At 47.6% G+C, this 12,099-nt stretch overlaps 1 protein-coding gene across 1 annotated transcript in view; it reads left to right on the top strand.

The window, feature by feature from the left end:
* The window catches only part of DACT3 (dishevelled binding antagonist of beta catenin 3), a 17,537-nt gene extending 6,378 nt beyond the window's left edge, over nucleotides 1-11,159 (top strand). The window contains exons 2-4 of the mRNA XM_029285059.1: nucleotides 8,533-8,647; nucleotides 8,819-8,973; nucleotides 9,849-11,159. Of these exons, the coding sequence (XP_029140892.1) occupies nucleotides 8,533-8,647; nucleotides 8,819-8,973; nucleotides 9,849-11,159 (1,581 nt within the window). The remainder of the gene's footprint in view (nucleotides 1-8,532; nucleotides 8,648-8,818; nucleotides 8,974-9,848) is intronic.
* The last annotated feature ends 940 nt before the right edge of the window (nucleotides 11,160-12,099 follow it).

Here is a 12,099-nt window from a genome sequence, read left to right as displayed (position 1 = left end):
GGGAGGGAGGGAGGGAGAGAAAGGGAGAGAGAGAGGGTGCCATATGGGAAGGGGAAAAAGCTCATTTTAGTTTCCTTACATTACAGCTTCAAAGACCAGCCTCTTGATTGAAACTTGAAAGTATCCATACAAGCTCAGGGTTGAAATGAGGGTTCCTGGTGCTCTCTGGGCTGGGTGGTTTCCTTTCCTTGCAGATGTTTCATGACCCAAACTAGGTAACGTCATCAGTGCCAGAAGTGGGATTTCCAGAGAAGTGGGGGAGGAGGGAGGGAGGGCGCTCTCTTCTCACCCTTCCTTGCAGACGTTTCATGACCCAGCTAGGTAATATCATCAGGGCTAGAAAAAAGTGAGTTTGCACCGATGAGGTTACCCGGTTGGGTCATGAAACGTCTGCAAGGAAGGGCGAGAAGAGAGCGCCAAGCGGAGAGCATCAAGGACCCCATAGTCTTCCCCCCTTCTCCTCCCCCTCCTCCCAAACCCCACTCCCTTTTAACACTGATGATGTTACCCAGTTGGGTCATGAAACGTCTGCAAGAAAACAACCCAGCTCGGAGAGCACCAGAAGTTTTGCAAGAACCGCCACTCAAATGTAATATATTTTTTCTCAGAAACAAGTTCCAATGAATTGGATGCACCACTGAGATAAGCGAACGCAGGATAATTGGCGACACCCCCTCGAGCTTTGCAAATCTCCTCTGTGTGTAATTGCACTGTTGGCAGTAATTACGTAGCCCCCAACTGTCAATGCATTAATTCCTCATCTCACTCATAGAGACCCAGAGTAGAAGGAAGACACATTTGACTTTGCTTGAGGCGTCATATTTTTTCCTGCCTTGCCCTAAAAGCCATTTTTAGTTAGGAAATTTCAGAGTATCTAGTGTTTTTTTTTTCTAAAGACAAAAATTGGAAGCTTTTAGCTGTACGAATGGTCCTTGACTTACAATCACAATTGAGCTCCAAATTGTTGTGGCGAAGTGAGCTTTGCCCCCTTTTTATGACCTTTCTTGTTAAGTGAATCGCTTAAGTTAGTAACATGGTTGTTAAGTGGATGTGGTTTCCCCCTGACTTTGCATTTTGCTATGTTTTTATTCCTGTGTATATCTGTCTCCACGGTATCTTGAGTTTTTTTTTTTTTAAAGTAAGTTTTCGAGTCTGCTTTTTACTAATTGTTGTGTGACTTTCCTACACTTGGCAAGGATTTTAGTTGGCACCTATCGCATGTTGTCCTGAGAATTGGCTGAAGGTTGGGCAGCTAATAAACCTTAAAAATAAGTCAGTAAAAGACAGGAAGAGAGACAGAGAAGAAAGAAAGAAAGAAAGAAAGAAAGAAAGAAAGAAAGAAAGAAAGAAAGAAAGAAAGAAAGAAAGAAAGAAGAGAAAGGAAGGAAGGAAGGAAGAAAGAAAAAAAGAGGAAGGAAGGAAGGAAGGAAGGAAGAAAGGAAAGAAAGAAAGAGAAGAAAAAGAAAAAGAAAGGAAGGAAGGAAGGAAAGAGGAAGGAAGGAAGGAAGGAAGGAAGGAAGGAAGGAAAGAAACTTTCTTTCTTTCTTTCTTTCTTTCTTTCTTTCTTTCTTTCTTTCTTTCTTTCTTTCTTTCTTATTTATACCATTCCTCAGAGAACCTAGAACCTAAACAGTCGTCCTACTGCCTCTTAGAGGTATTTGGCGGTCGACCTAGAGACATCGACCCTCTCTTAAAACGGTTATTATTATCTTCGAAGAACGACTAGTCCTAGATGGGACTCGGATCAAAGCCTTCTCCTCAGAGGTCTTTCTGAAAGTCCTGATACCTTTCATAATCCTCAGCCTATTGCTAGTTTGGTCCATTGGAGTTGTAGTCCCATAGGAGGGCACACAGTCAGTGAACATAATGTTGTGTGCTTGCAGACCTTAGAATATGTACACAGAAGAGCAACAAAGACGATAAAGCAGGGGTGCGCAACCTTGGCACCTTGAAGACCTACTGGACTTCAATTCCCAGAATTCCCCAGCCAGCTATGCTGGCTGGGGAATTCTGGGAGTTGAAGTCCACAAGTCTTAAAGTTGCCAAGGTTGGACACTCCTGGTATGGAGTCTCCCCCGTGAGCAGGGGGTTGGACTAGACGACCTCCAGAGTCCCTTCCACTCTTATTCTTCTCTGTTCTATCCAAGGGATGTGTCTACGCTCACCTCCTTCATCAGACAAGTGTGTTCTTAGTAGGCCTTATTCCCGAGTTGATTTACAGGATATTAACCCACCGTCATAAATCTAATCCCTGACTGCTTCCAGCAGGAAAACAGAAGACGAGGAACAAAAGGGGAAAATGCAAATTTCCTCCATAATTAAGTGCAAAATGCAAAAGAGGAGGGGGTGGGAAGCTTTGCAGAAGCTGCTTTAAGCAGAGGGGTGGGGAAGGTTTTCTAAATATACTCAGGGCAAAGGAGATAAGATAAGGTTGGCAGGGAAGATCCGGTAACAATGGAGAGGCTTTGCTGGGTCTTTCAAGGGAATTTACCACTTGGTAAAACGAGAGTGGATTAAGCTTGCCTTCCCCAACCTGAGGCCCTTGCAGATGGGCTGGACTTCAATTCCCATAACTCCCTAGGAGCCTAGTCAAAGGATGATGGAACTCGGAGTCTGGCCCATTAGGAACGGGTGTGCTTCAGAAGATAGATAGATGATAGATAGATAGATAGATAGATAGATAGATAGATAATGATGATAAACAGATGATAGATAGATAGATAGACAGACAGACAGACAGACAGACAGACAGACAGACAGACAATGATGATAAACGGGATAGATAGATAGATAGTCAGATAATGATGATAGATAGATAGATAGATAGATAGATAGATAGATAGATAGATAGGTAGATAGGTAGATAGGTAGATAGGTAGATAGGTAGATAGATAGATAGATGATAGTCAGATAGATAGATAGATAGATAATGACGATAGATAGATGATAGATAGATAGATAGATAGATAGATAGATAGTCAGATAGATAGATGGATAGATAGATGGATAATGACAATAGATAGATAGATAGATAGATAGATAGATAGATAGATAGAGAGAGAGAGAGAGAGAGAGAGAGAGAGAGAGATGATGGATGATAGATAACCTTTATTGTCATTTTTTACTGTGGGCACAATGGCACACATTAAAAATGAAATTTAGTTGCTGGCTCTCAAAGTGTACACATACATAACGCCCATTTAAACATACTATACACAACACATGTATAGACCTACTACACCCTTACATTTAAGTACCATATAAACATTATTCACTGTCCATCTTGAATCCATAACGGAAGGAGGAAGCTTTGAGAGTTCACATGGTTAACGCTGTATGGAACAAAACTGTGATTGAATCTGGATGTTCTGCTTCGGATACCCCGGAGCCCCCTCCTCCACAGAAGGGAACAAGGAGAACAGGTCGTGAAGAGGACGTGTAGCATCCCAGATGATCTTGCGGATCCTGCTCAAGCAACGCTTCTGTGCCATGTCCTGGGTGGAAGGGAGGGAACTGCCAATGATCTTTTCTGCCATCCTCACCACTCTCTGCACCGCCTTTCTGTCTGAAGCAGTTTCCCAATTAACCAAAGAGGTAATTGGCACTTCTTGGCTACTAGGAAGACCCTTCTCCCTTTGCAAGGATTTGTGGGCTGTGGGGAGTCCACAAAGTCTTCTCAAGCTGTTTTCCGGAGGAAAAAAAAAGTGAAGCTGGAACAGTTCTGGCTGCCTAAGCTGAAAGTCGGCCACGTTATTGGGGGGTTTTTTTGAGCAAAAGCTTTGAGCTTTTACAATTTTTTCTTTCATCAAAGCACATTCCTCTCCTAGTCCCTAGATTGCAAAACCAGAGCCTGGACATACACAACTGGAAATATTGCACTAAGAAATATCAAAGTAAGCCCCGATGAAGCAAGCAGGCAGGGCTTGCTAAACGCTGCTGGTGCCTCTGAGCTGTGTTTCACTACAAAGTCCATGGTCAACTGCCAGCGCCGCCCCATTGGGGTCGGGATCCAGCACACCTGCAGGACCTCAAGTGAGGAAGGAGGCTTCAGTTTGGCAAGAGCTGCTCAGATCTCGAAGCCAAGGTGTATCTGTGGTTCGGTTTTCACTACAAAGTAGGTTTAATGAATGCTAATTAAATATATTAGCCAGTTTCAAGCAGGGAGATAAAGAGCTCAATGCCTTCGGGGCTGGTTTCGTTCATTTTCATAACAGGGGTCAAAAAAAGTCAAGATGGCCACGGTGACGGTGGATTCAAAGCAAGTCCTGGTTGCAATCCTGGTTTGTTTGTGCAAGCCCCCTCAATAATGTGTGCTTTTCCAAATTTCTCCAGGGATTCGTGATACACAGTTTGAGATATTTTGCCTTAAACCGCTCAGCATATCTGGAAAATAAGTAGGCAGCTTTTTTCCTTGGAATTTTCAATTCCCCCCCCCTTTAAAAATCAGTCCAAATGCAGCATCCACAAATGCAGCAAAAATAAACGAACGTTGCAAATACTGTACAGTTCCGTTACTATTTCCACCTTGACTTTTCTCTTACAAGGAAACCATATCACCTTCTTGCAATCACTCTTGAAAATTTCTCTCCTAATAGCTTCCTGATGTTATTCCTTCTCCTGCCCCCCCTCCCTTAAAAGCAAAACAATCTGGCTATTCTGACTTTATGGGTTTTATGCAAGGGTTTTTCCAGGTAATTATATCTTAGCTGCAATTCCAAGGACGATGTGTTTTATAACTCTGGTTTCATCAGAGTTTTACTGTGGGAAATGCCCAAGGAAAGATGGGAATTAGAATAAAAGCAAGTGGAGCTCTTAGGAAAAGCTGTCCAGAATGATGAAATTGACAAGCTGGGGTTGTGAAATTGACTAGCACGTGGTAGAAGCGCCAAGGACAGCGCTTGAAAATAAAATATCTAGAGCAAGTAAGCACAAGTGAAGGACTATAAACCTGTTCGTGCTGTAACTGGGTTATAAACAAACAGGTGATCTACTTCACCGCTATATTTCTCTGGCCATTTCAAAGTGTGTGTTTTTGTGCTTGCACAGTAAGCACGGAGGATAATATAGTGTGCTAATGGAACCATGCTTGTGTTTGAGATATTCCTGCCTCCACAGTACTGTGTATATGAAACGCTCTCTGAGTGTGGTAGTTTCCTTGCAGACGTTTTATTATCCAACTAGGTAGCATCACCCGTGCTAGAAGGAGGGGGGGTTGTGGAAAGGAGGAGGAGGAGGAGGACAATTACAACAACTGTGGGTCCTTGGTACTCTCTGAGTTTGATGGTTTTCTTGCAGACCTTTCATTACCGAACTAGGTAACATCATCAATGCTGGAAGGAGGGAGGTTGTGGAAAGGAGGGATCCTTGGTACTCTCTTAGCTTGGCGGTTTTCTTTTAGACATTTCATTACCAAACTAGGTAACATCATCCGTGTTAGAAGGGAGTAGGGTTTGTCCTTGTTTTTATATATTAGTGGCCTGCCCTATCAGCGTTGTCAGTATTCTTCCTTGATTATGCTGTTGTTTACTATTAGCTTGTTCGTCTGTGTTGGTAGTTCCTTGATTGGGGCATTGTGTACTTCTTGATTGTCGGTCTTGGTGTTAATCTTGGTGTTAATCTCTGCTCATCTGGGGTGTTGATTGCTGCTGGGGAGGCCTTTTTTGGTCTTTCCTTTTGGGTTTTTGATCCTCTCCTTGGAGTGGTTTCAAGGTAGATCCAGCTCCTAAGGTAGTGAGCAACGGGGGATCCATAGGGCCAGTTTAAAACCGCAGCTAAATCTGCTCACAGGAAATGCGGAGAAATTCAGAAAGGAGACACGGAGGCCGTCATGAGTCAACTGAACCTAATCTATCCATCTCAGAGTTGCTTTCTTGATTTCTTGGACAGCCCACATAACCCCCCCAGAGGGAGAGAAGAGATTCCAGGAAGGTAGGAGATAAAGAGTATATCTCCTCTTCGGAGTCTGTCTTGCAGACGGAATAAAGTCACTCCGGTGTAGATTATTTTCTTAAAAAGCTTTGAAGATCGCCTTACTCTTCCCTTAAGGGATTTCTTCCTAGATCCTGTAACTGGAATCGATTCAACTGCGCCAGGTAAAAAGTAGGTTAGATGGAAATTTTGACAGGTGAGGGAGAGGATTTGAGGGGCTCTTCCTTCTTAGACAAAGGCAGGCAGTTTTGCAAGGTGGAAATGCAAAATCTGGGATATTTCATGGCTTTAGCAGAGCAAACAAGATGATTAGGGGACTGGAGGCTAAAATATACGGTTGCAGGCATTGGGTAGGTCTAATTTAATGAAGAGAAGGGCCTGGGGTGACATGATCCCAGCCTTCTAATATTTGAGGGGCTTCCAAAGAGAAGAGGGGATCAAACGGGGCAAAATTAACCCATGTCCCACTTAGCAACCAAAAACATTGGGCTCAATTATGGTCATCAATTGAGGACTACCTGTACTGGCATATCTTGGCTAAAGCTTTTGTGGCGTATCAGGGAATTCTGTGTGCAGGGCTGAGAGTTGTGCAAGAAATAGTCAGGAGGAAAAAAAATGTATTTTCCCTCAGTAGATATCCATGGGTTAGGTTGAGACAAAACAAGCAGCTAAGGATAAAAGCCGGGAGACGTTTTTCTTCCATGACCTCATCCAGACAGTTTGGAAGCAAAACCCCTGCTGGGGCTAACAGCTGATAGGGAGGAACAGACCGGAATTCACTTGAAGGAATCTGCTGAACCCGTGACCACAGACTGGCTTAAGGATGCTCCAAATTCTTCTCCGGTCTGCTTCCTTCCTTAATGACCTGACGTAGTGTGTGTCTCAACCTTGGCCGCTTGGAAGGATGGGAGGACTTCAACTCCCAGAATCCCCCAGCTAGCTTTGCTGCTTTAAGTTGCGTGGACTTCAACTCCCAGAATTCCTCAGCCAGCTTTGCTGCTTTAAGTTGTGTGGACTTCAACTCCCAGAATGCTTTTTTGCTTTTTGCATTTTTGCTTTATTTTGCTGTGCTGACCCTCAAACATTCTCCAAGATTTTGTTACCTTCCAATCTTTGCAATCTCTGCTTAGATTGTCTGGATGGGGACGTCTGGAGAGCTTTGCGCTCGACAACAGACGCTACTTTGTGATTACAGGCCCACACACCCTTTATTTGGGTCGGGTGAAAATTTCGCCCCATTGTTTTCCTGTCCGGAGTTTGACTGATGCTTCCAAACGAGTCGTTTTTGTCCCTGGGGCCACCATCTGTCTGAAGGTCAAAAGCTGCCCCATAGCTCTTCCCCCCCTTCCTTCTTTTCCTAGTCTCTCTCTCTCTCTTTCACATCCACACATACCACCCTAGACAGACACGCAAATACAAATACACACTCTTCTGGAGCTCCCTGTTCCATCTGGCTACCACGATAAAACATGTGGGGACTTCTGACCTCGTCTACATCTGGGGGGAGGGTTGTCCTACATATGGAAACTACCTTGGCTTGTAAGGAAAGGGGGTCACATCAAGGAGAAGCTACACTGCTGTCCAGAAAGTTGTTGAGTCCACTGAGAGAGTTATGTGTCTGAGTAGAGAGTGACGGAAAAGGAAGTGATTGTGGGTCCACCTCCCTTCCAGATTTCTGGCTAGGAAATTGATACCTACTCAATGTACTAATCAAGCATTGAGTAGGTATTACTACATTATCATATACTGAGTAGAACAGAATATAGCTGGAAGGGACCTTGGAGGTCTTCTAGTCCAGCCCCCTGCTCAAGCAGGAGAGCCTATACCATCTCAGACAAGTGACTAGCCTCTTCTTAAAAACCTCCAGTGACGGAGCGCCCACGATTTCTGGTGGCAAGCTGTTCCACTGATTGTCCTCCCTGTCAGAAAGTTTCTCCTTAATTCCGGGTTGCTTCTCTCTTTGATCAGTTTCCAACCATTGTTTCTCGTCCTGCCCTCTGGTGCTTTGGTGAATCATTGAGTATATACCTACTAATAATACCATTGAGTATATACTTAATATATGATGCCTACTCAATAGATATCTCCTATTATCTGCTATGATACTACTATGGATACTACTATATAGACCAGTGATGGTGAACCTTTTAGAGACCAAGTGCCCAAACTGAAACCCAAAACCCACTTATGCATCGTTGGGTGCCGGGTGGGTGTGGGTGGGTGTGGCCCATTGGGTGGGCGTGGCTGCAGTGATAACGGCAGACTGGGTGGGACTAAAAAGTTCGATCAATTCCAACTTTGCAAGATCTTTTTTTCCCCCGCGAGAAGTTGAAATTGACTGATTGATTGAACCTTTTTTTTTTTGCACACGGCGGTGGAGGCCTAAAGTGAAAAGGTTTTATAAAACCCAGCTGAAGGCCTAGGACTGGGGCGATGGCGCGCATGCCCAAAGAGAGGCCTCTGAGTGCCACCTCTGGCACCCGTGCCATAGGTTCGCCACCACTGATATAGACACTACTACACCTACTACTATAGATACCAAAGAGGCAGTAATATCTGCTCCTCTTATGAGACCAACTGATGATTTTCTGGGTTTTTTTTTAGGATGCCCTTCCTGAGTTGATGTGGGAAATGGAACAGCAGCTGGGCTTATTACGACTATACGGCAACGAGAAGACGTGCGGGGAGGCAGTTGAGACAGACAGCTGGCCTAGTTCAGGTATGGGGAGAAGAAAACATGGCATTTGTTTGAATCTTGTCTCCTCTTGCGTTTTCCCTCCTTCTATGGCTGGTGTCAGAAGTGGGATCACGGGCAATCTGGCCTTCCTTGCTCGGCTGGAAATCTGGGGGTCACAGGAGGCTGGTAACATAGATGCCCCTTCTTCACCAGGTTTCTACGAGGGTCAACAGTCGGCAGTGGCCTCCGATTCACCAGCTTCTGGATTTGAAGATTCTTCCTCCAGCATCCCATCAGCATCTGGGTCCTATTCCCGAATCAGCCATCTGGAATCCCGCCTTGGATATTCCAACGAGCGCCCCAAATCTGTAGGTGGGTAAGAGGAAGAAGGTGGAATATTTGGAGCTCAGGGTTGAAATGAGGGGTCCTTGGTGCTCTCTGAGCTTGGGGTTTTTTTCTTGCAGACATTTCATTACCTGAGTAGATACATCATCAGTGCTAGAAGAGAGTGGGATTGGAGGGGGAGAGAGAGGAAGAGGAGGACAGTGGGGTCCCTGATGTTCTCTGAGTTTTGTGGTGTTCTTGCAGATGTTTCAGGAGGAGGAGGAGGAGGAGGAGGAGGAGAACGACAACTGAGGGGTCCTTGGTGCTCTCTGGGCTTAGTGGTTTTCGTGCAGACATTTCATGGCCCAACTAGGTAACATCATCAGTGCCGATAGCGTTACCTAGTCCGAGTAATGAAATATCTTCAAGAAAACCACCAAGCCCAGAGAGCACTAAGGACTCCTGACAGGTAGACTCGGATTCAGTGTGGACGATTCCCTGAAACAGCTTCAGCATTCAGAGCTTCGGGGGGGTTCAGCTCCCCACCTGCCCAGCTCTCTCTCTCTCTCTCTCGCCTTCCACAGGGGACGTAGCCAACAACAGCAAGGAGAGAGCCCAACGGAGCACCATGCCGCGCTCCTTCTCAGCCCCCTACGCCTCGTCCCAAGATCCGTCTGCCGAGCCGCTGCCCACCTGCTTCCCCCCAGACCCTTTCTTGTACCCCAGCCCCCTGCATGCAGTGGCCCTGCAGAGCCCCTTCTTCCAGAGCCCCCTGTACGAGGACCCTGCCTAGAGGAGTCGGCGGAGGGCCCGGAACAGGATGGGCCTCCTGGGGCTACCGTTGTAACTCCGGATGCCCTTGCTGAAGGTCGAGATGTGCCTCCGACGGGGCGTCCCGGTCGCCCACCTCCCGATGTAGAGGGCAGAGGAGGCGGCGGCGTCGGTCGACCAGTCTCCGTCGTTCGGGGCCTGCTCGGAGTCGAGCCTCGGGTCGGCCAAAGGCGGCGTGGTCCGACAGAGCAGCCTCTGCAAGCGACCCACCGAGCTGCTGTCCCTGCAGGCCGAGCGCAGGCACCCTCCGTCCATGGAGAGGGGCAGCAGCACCCCCTCACCCTGCGGCCACGAGGGGGGTGCTGCTGTCACCACCACCCGTGTCTGGTCTTCATGGGACGCTGCAGCCGAGAGGACTTTGGCCGCCAAGACAGTGGCGGAGGACTTTCACCCACTTCCATCCAGTCTCCGGAAACCCCCCAAGCTGCAGGCGTTGGCCCAGGGGAGGTCTCCCTCCCTAGACCCCTATGACACTCTCTATCCCTCATCCCCTCTGTTGGACAGGGAGGAACGGTCCTCACGGGGAAGCGTCCAGGAGCCAGTCTCCTACGAGTCGGAGGAAGGAGGCTGCCTGATGGTCAAAGCCCAGTACATCCCTGCCCAGCAGCCCCCCTGGGCCCAGCAGGCTCACCGGGGGGGCAGGAGGAAGCCCCCACCCCTGACCAAAGGCCGCTCGGTGGAACTGTCGCCTGAGCGGGTCCCTCTGCTGGTGAGGGAACGGCTGCGGGTTGTGGCCCCTGCCAAGAAGTGCCGCTTTACAGAAGAGGGGAGTGACGGGGCTGCGAGAAAGGGGGGCGGGAGGAAAAGTTCCCCCAAATCCAAGAAAGCGGCTAGATCTCAATCGGAGAACAGCCTTCTGAACAGGTCCCGGCTGAAATACGGGACTGTGGACCGGGAGGAATCAGCACAGAAACCGTCCCGGCAGCGTCGGTTGCACAGGAACACGGGCAGCGGCTACCGCAAGTGGAGTTCAACAGCTGAGCTCTCTCAAGAGGAGCTGTCTCCCGGGAGCACCGTGGAGCCTCCACGGGGCCAACAGGGGCCAGGCCCTGCAGGGTACACCTACCCAGGCAGTGACTCCGAGTATTCTGGCGAGCCAGCCAGGAGGGCTCCCGTGTGCCGCCTGGAAGAGGGCCTCGTTGGCGGAGACAGCGACTCTAGCCTGAGCGACGGGGACTCGCCCCCACCGTACAGCAGCGGCGCATCCAGCGATACAGACGAGAGTGGGGGTCTCGTGTGGCCGCAGCAGCTCTCCCCGCAGCTGGTGTCGGCGTCCGGCCCGGGAAAGGCTACCAGCGGGCAGCCCAAAGTGTTCGTCAAGATCAAGGCCTCTCACGCACTCAAGAAGAAAATTATGCGCTTCCGATCCGGCTCTCTCAAAGTCATGACGACGGTGTAAGGGAGCACCGTCGGTTCCCGCAACGTCCTGTTGGCTCCCCGACTTTTGTGGGGGGGCAGAAAGTTCCCCTTGAATGTGTCTCCTCTCCCCTTTCAGCAGCCAGCAGCCAGCAAGGTGCCGGTCCAGGCGCTGCTCAGCTTTAAATCTGGGTTGGAAAGAAAAACACTGGAAAAAACGAGGCAGCCTTGGATGGAAGTTTTCTCTTCCCCGGAAACTGCTGAGACTGCGGCTTCCTGGCTCCCCTTCTTGCTAACTCCATCCATCCTGAATGGAGAAGTATTTATAATGGCTTTCTTTTCCTTCCTTCCTTCCTTCCTTCCTTCCTTCCTTCCTTCCTTCCTTCCTTCCTTCCTTCCTTCCTCTTTCTTTTTTCTTTCCCTTCTTCCTTCCTTTCAGTTCTTTCTTTCTTTTCCTTCTCTTCTTTCTCTCTCTGCTTTCTTTTTCTTTCTTTCTTTCCTTTTTCTTCCTTCTTTCTTTTTCTTTTTTCTTTCCTTACTGTTCTCTCTCCTCCACCTTCCATCCTTCTTTCCTTCCTGCCTGCCTGGATTTCTCCCCTCCTTCTTCCTCTTCCGCCTTTTCTCTTTCTTTCTTTCTTTCTTTCTTTCTTTCTTTCTTTCTTTTTTTCTTTCTTTCTTTCTTTCTTTCTCTTTCTTTCTTTCTTTCCTTCCTTTCTTTCTTTCTTTCTTTCCTTTCTTTCTTTTCTTTCTTTCTTTCTTTCTTTCTTCCCTCCCTCCCTTCCATCTTTCCTGCCTCCTCCTTTCTTTCTTCTTTCTTTCTTTCCTCCCTCCCTCCCTCCCTCCCTTCCATCTTTCCTGCCTCCTCCTCCTTCCTTCCTTCCTTTCTTTCTTTCTTCCTTTCTTTCTTTCTTTCTTTCTTTCTTTCTTTCTTTCTTCCCTCCCTCTCTCCCTCCCTCCCATCTTTCCTGCCTCCTCTCCTCCTT

This window comes from Protobothrops mucrosquamatus, unplaced genomic scaffold, assembly GCF_001527695.2.
Source record: "Protobothrops mucrosquamatus isolate PMUCROS unplaced genomic scaffold, P.Mucros_1.0 scaffold1232, whole genome shotgun sequence".
Classification (NCBI taxonomy): Eukaryota; Metazoa; Chordata; class Lepidosauria; order Squamata; family Viperidae; genus Protobothrops; species Protobothrops mucrosquamatus.
This window is presented reverse-complemented; position numbering and strand designations above follow the sequence as displayed.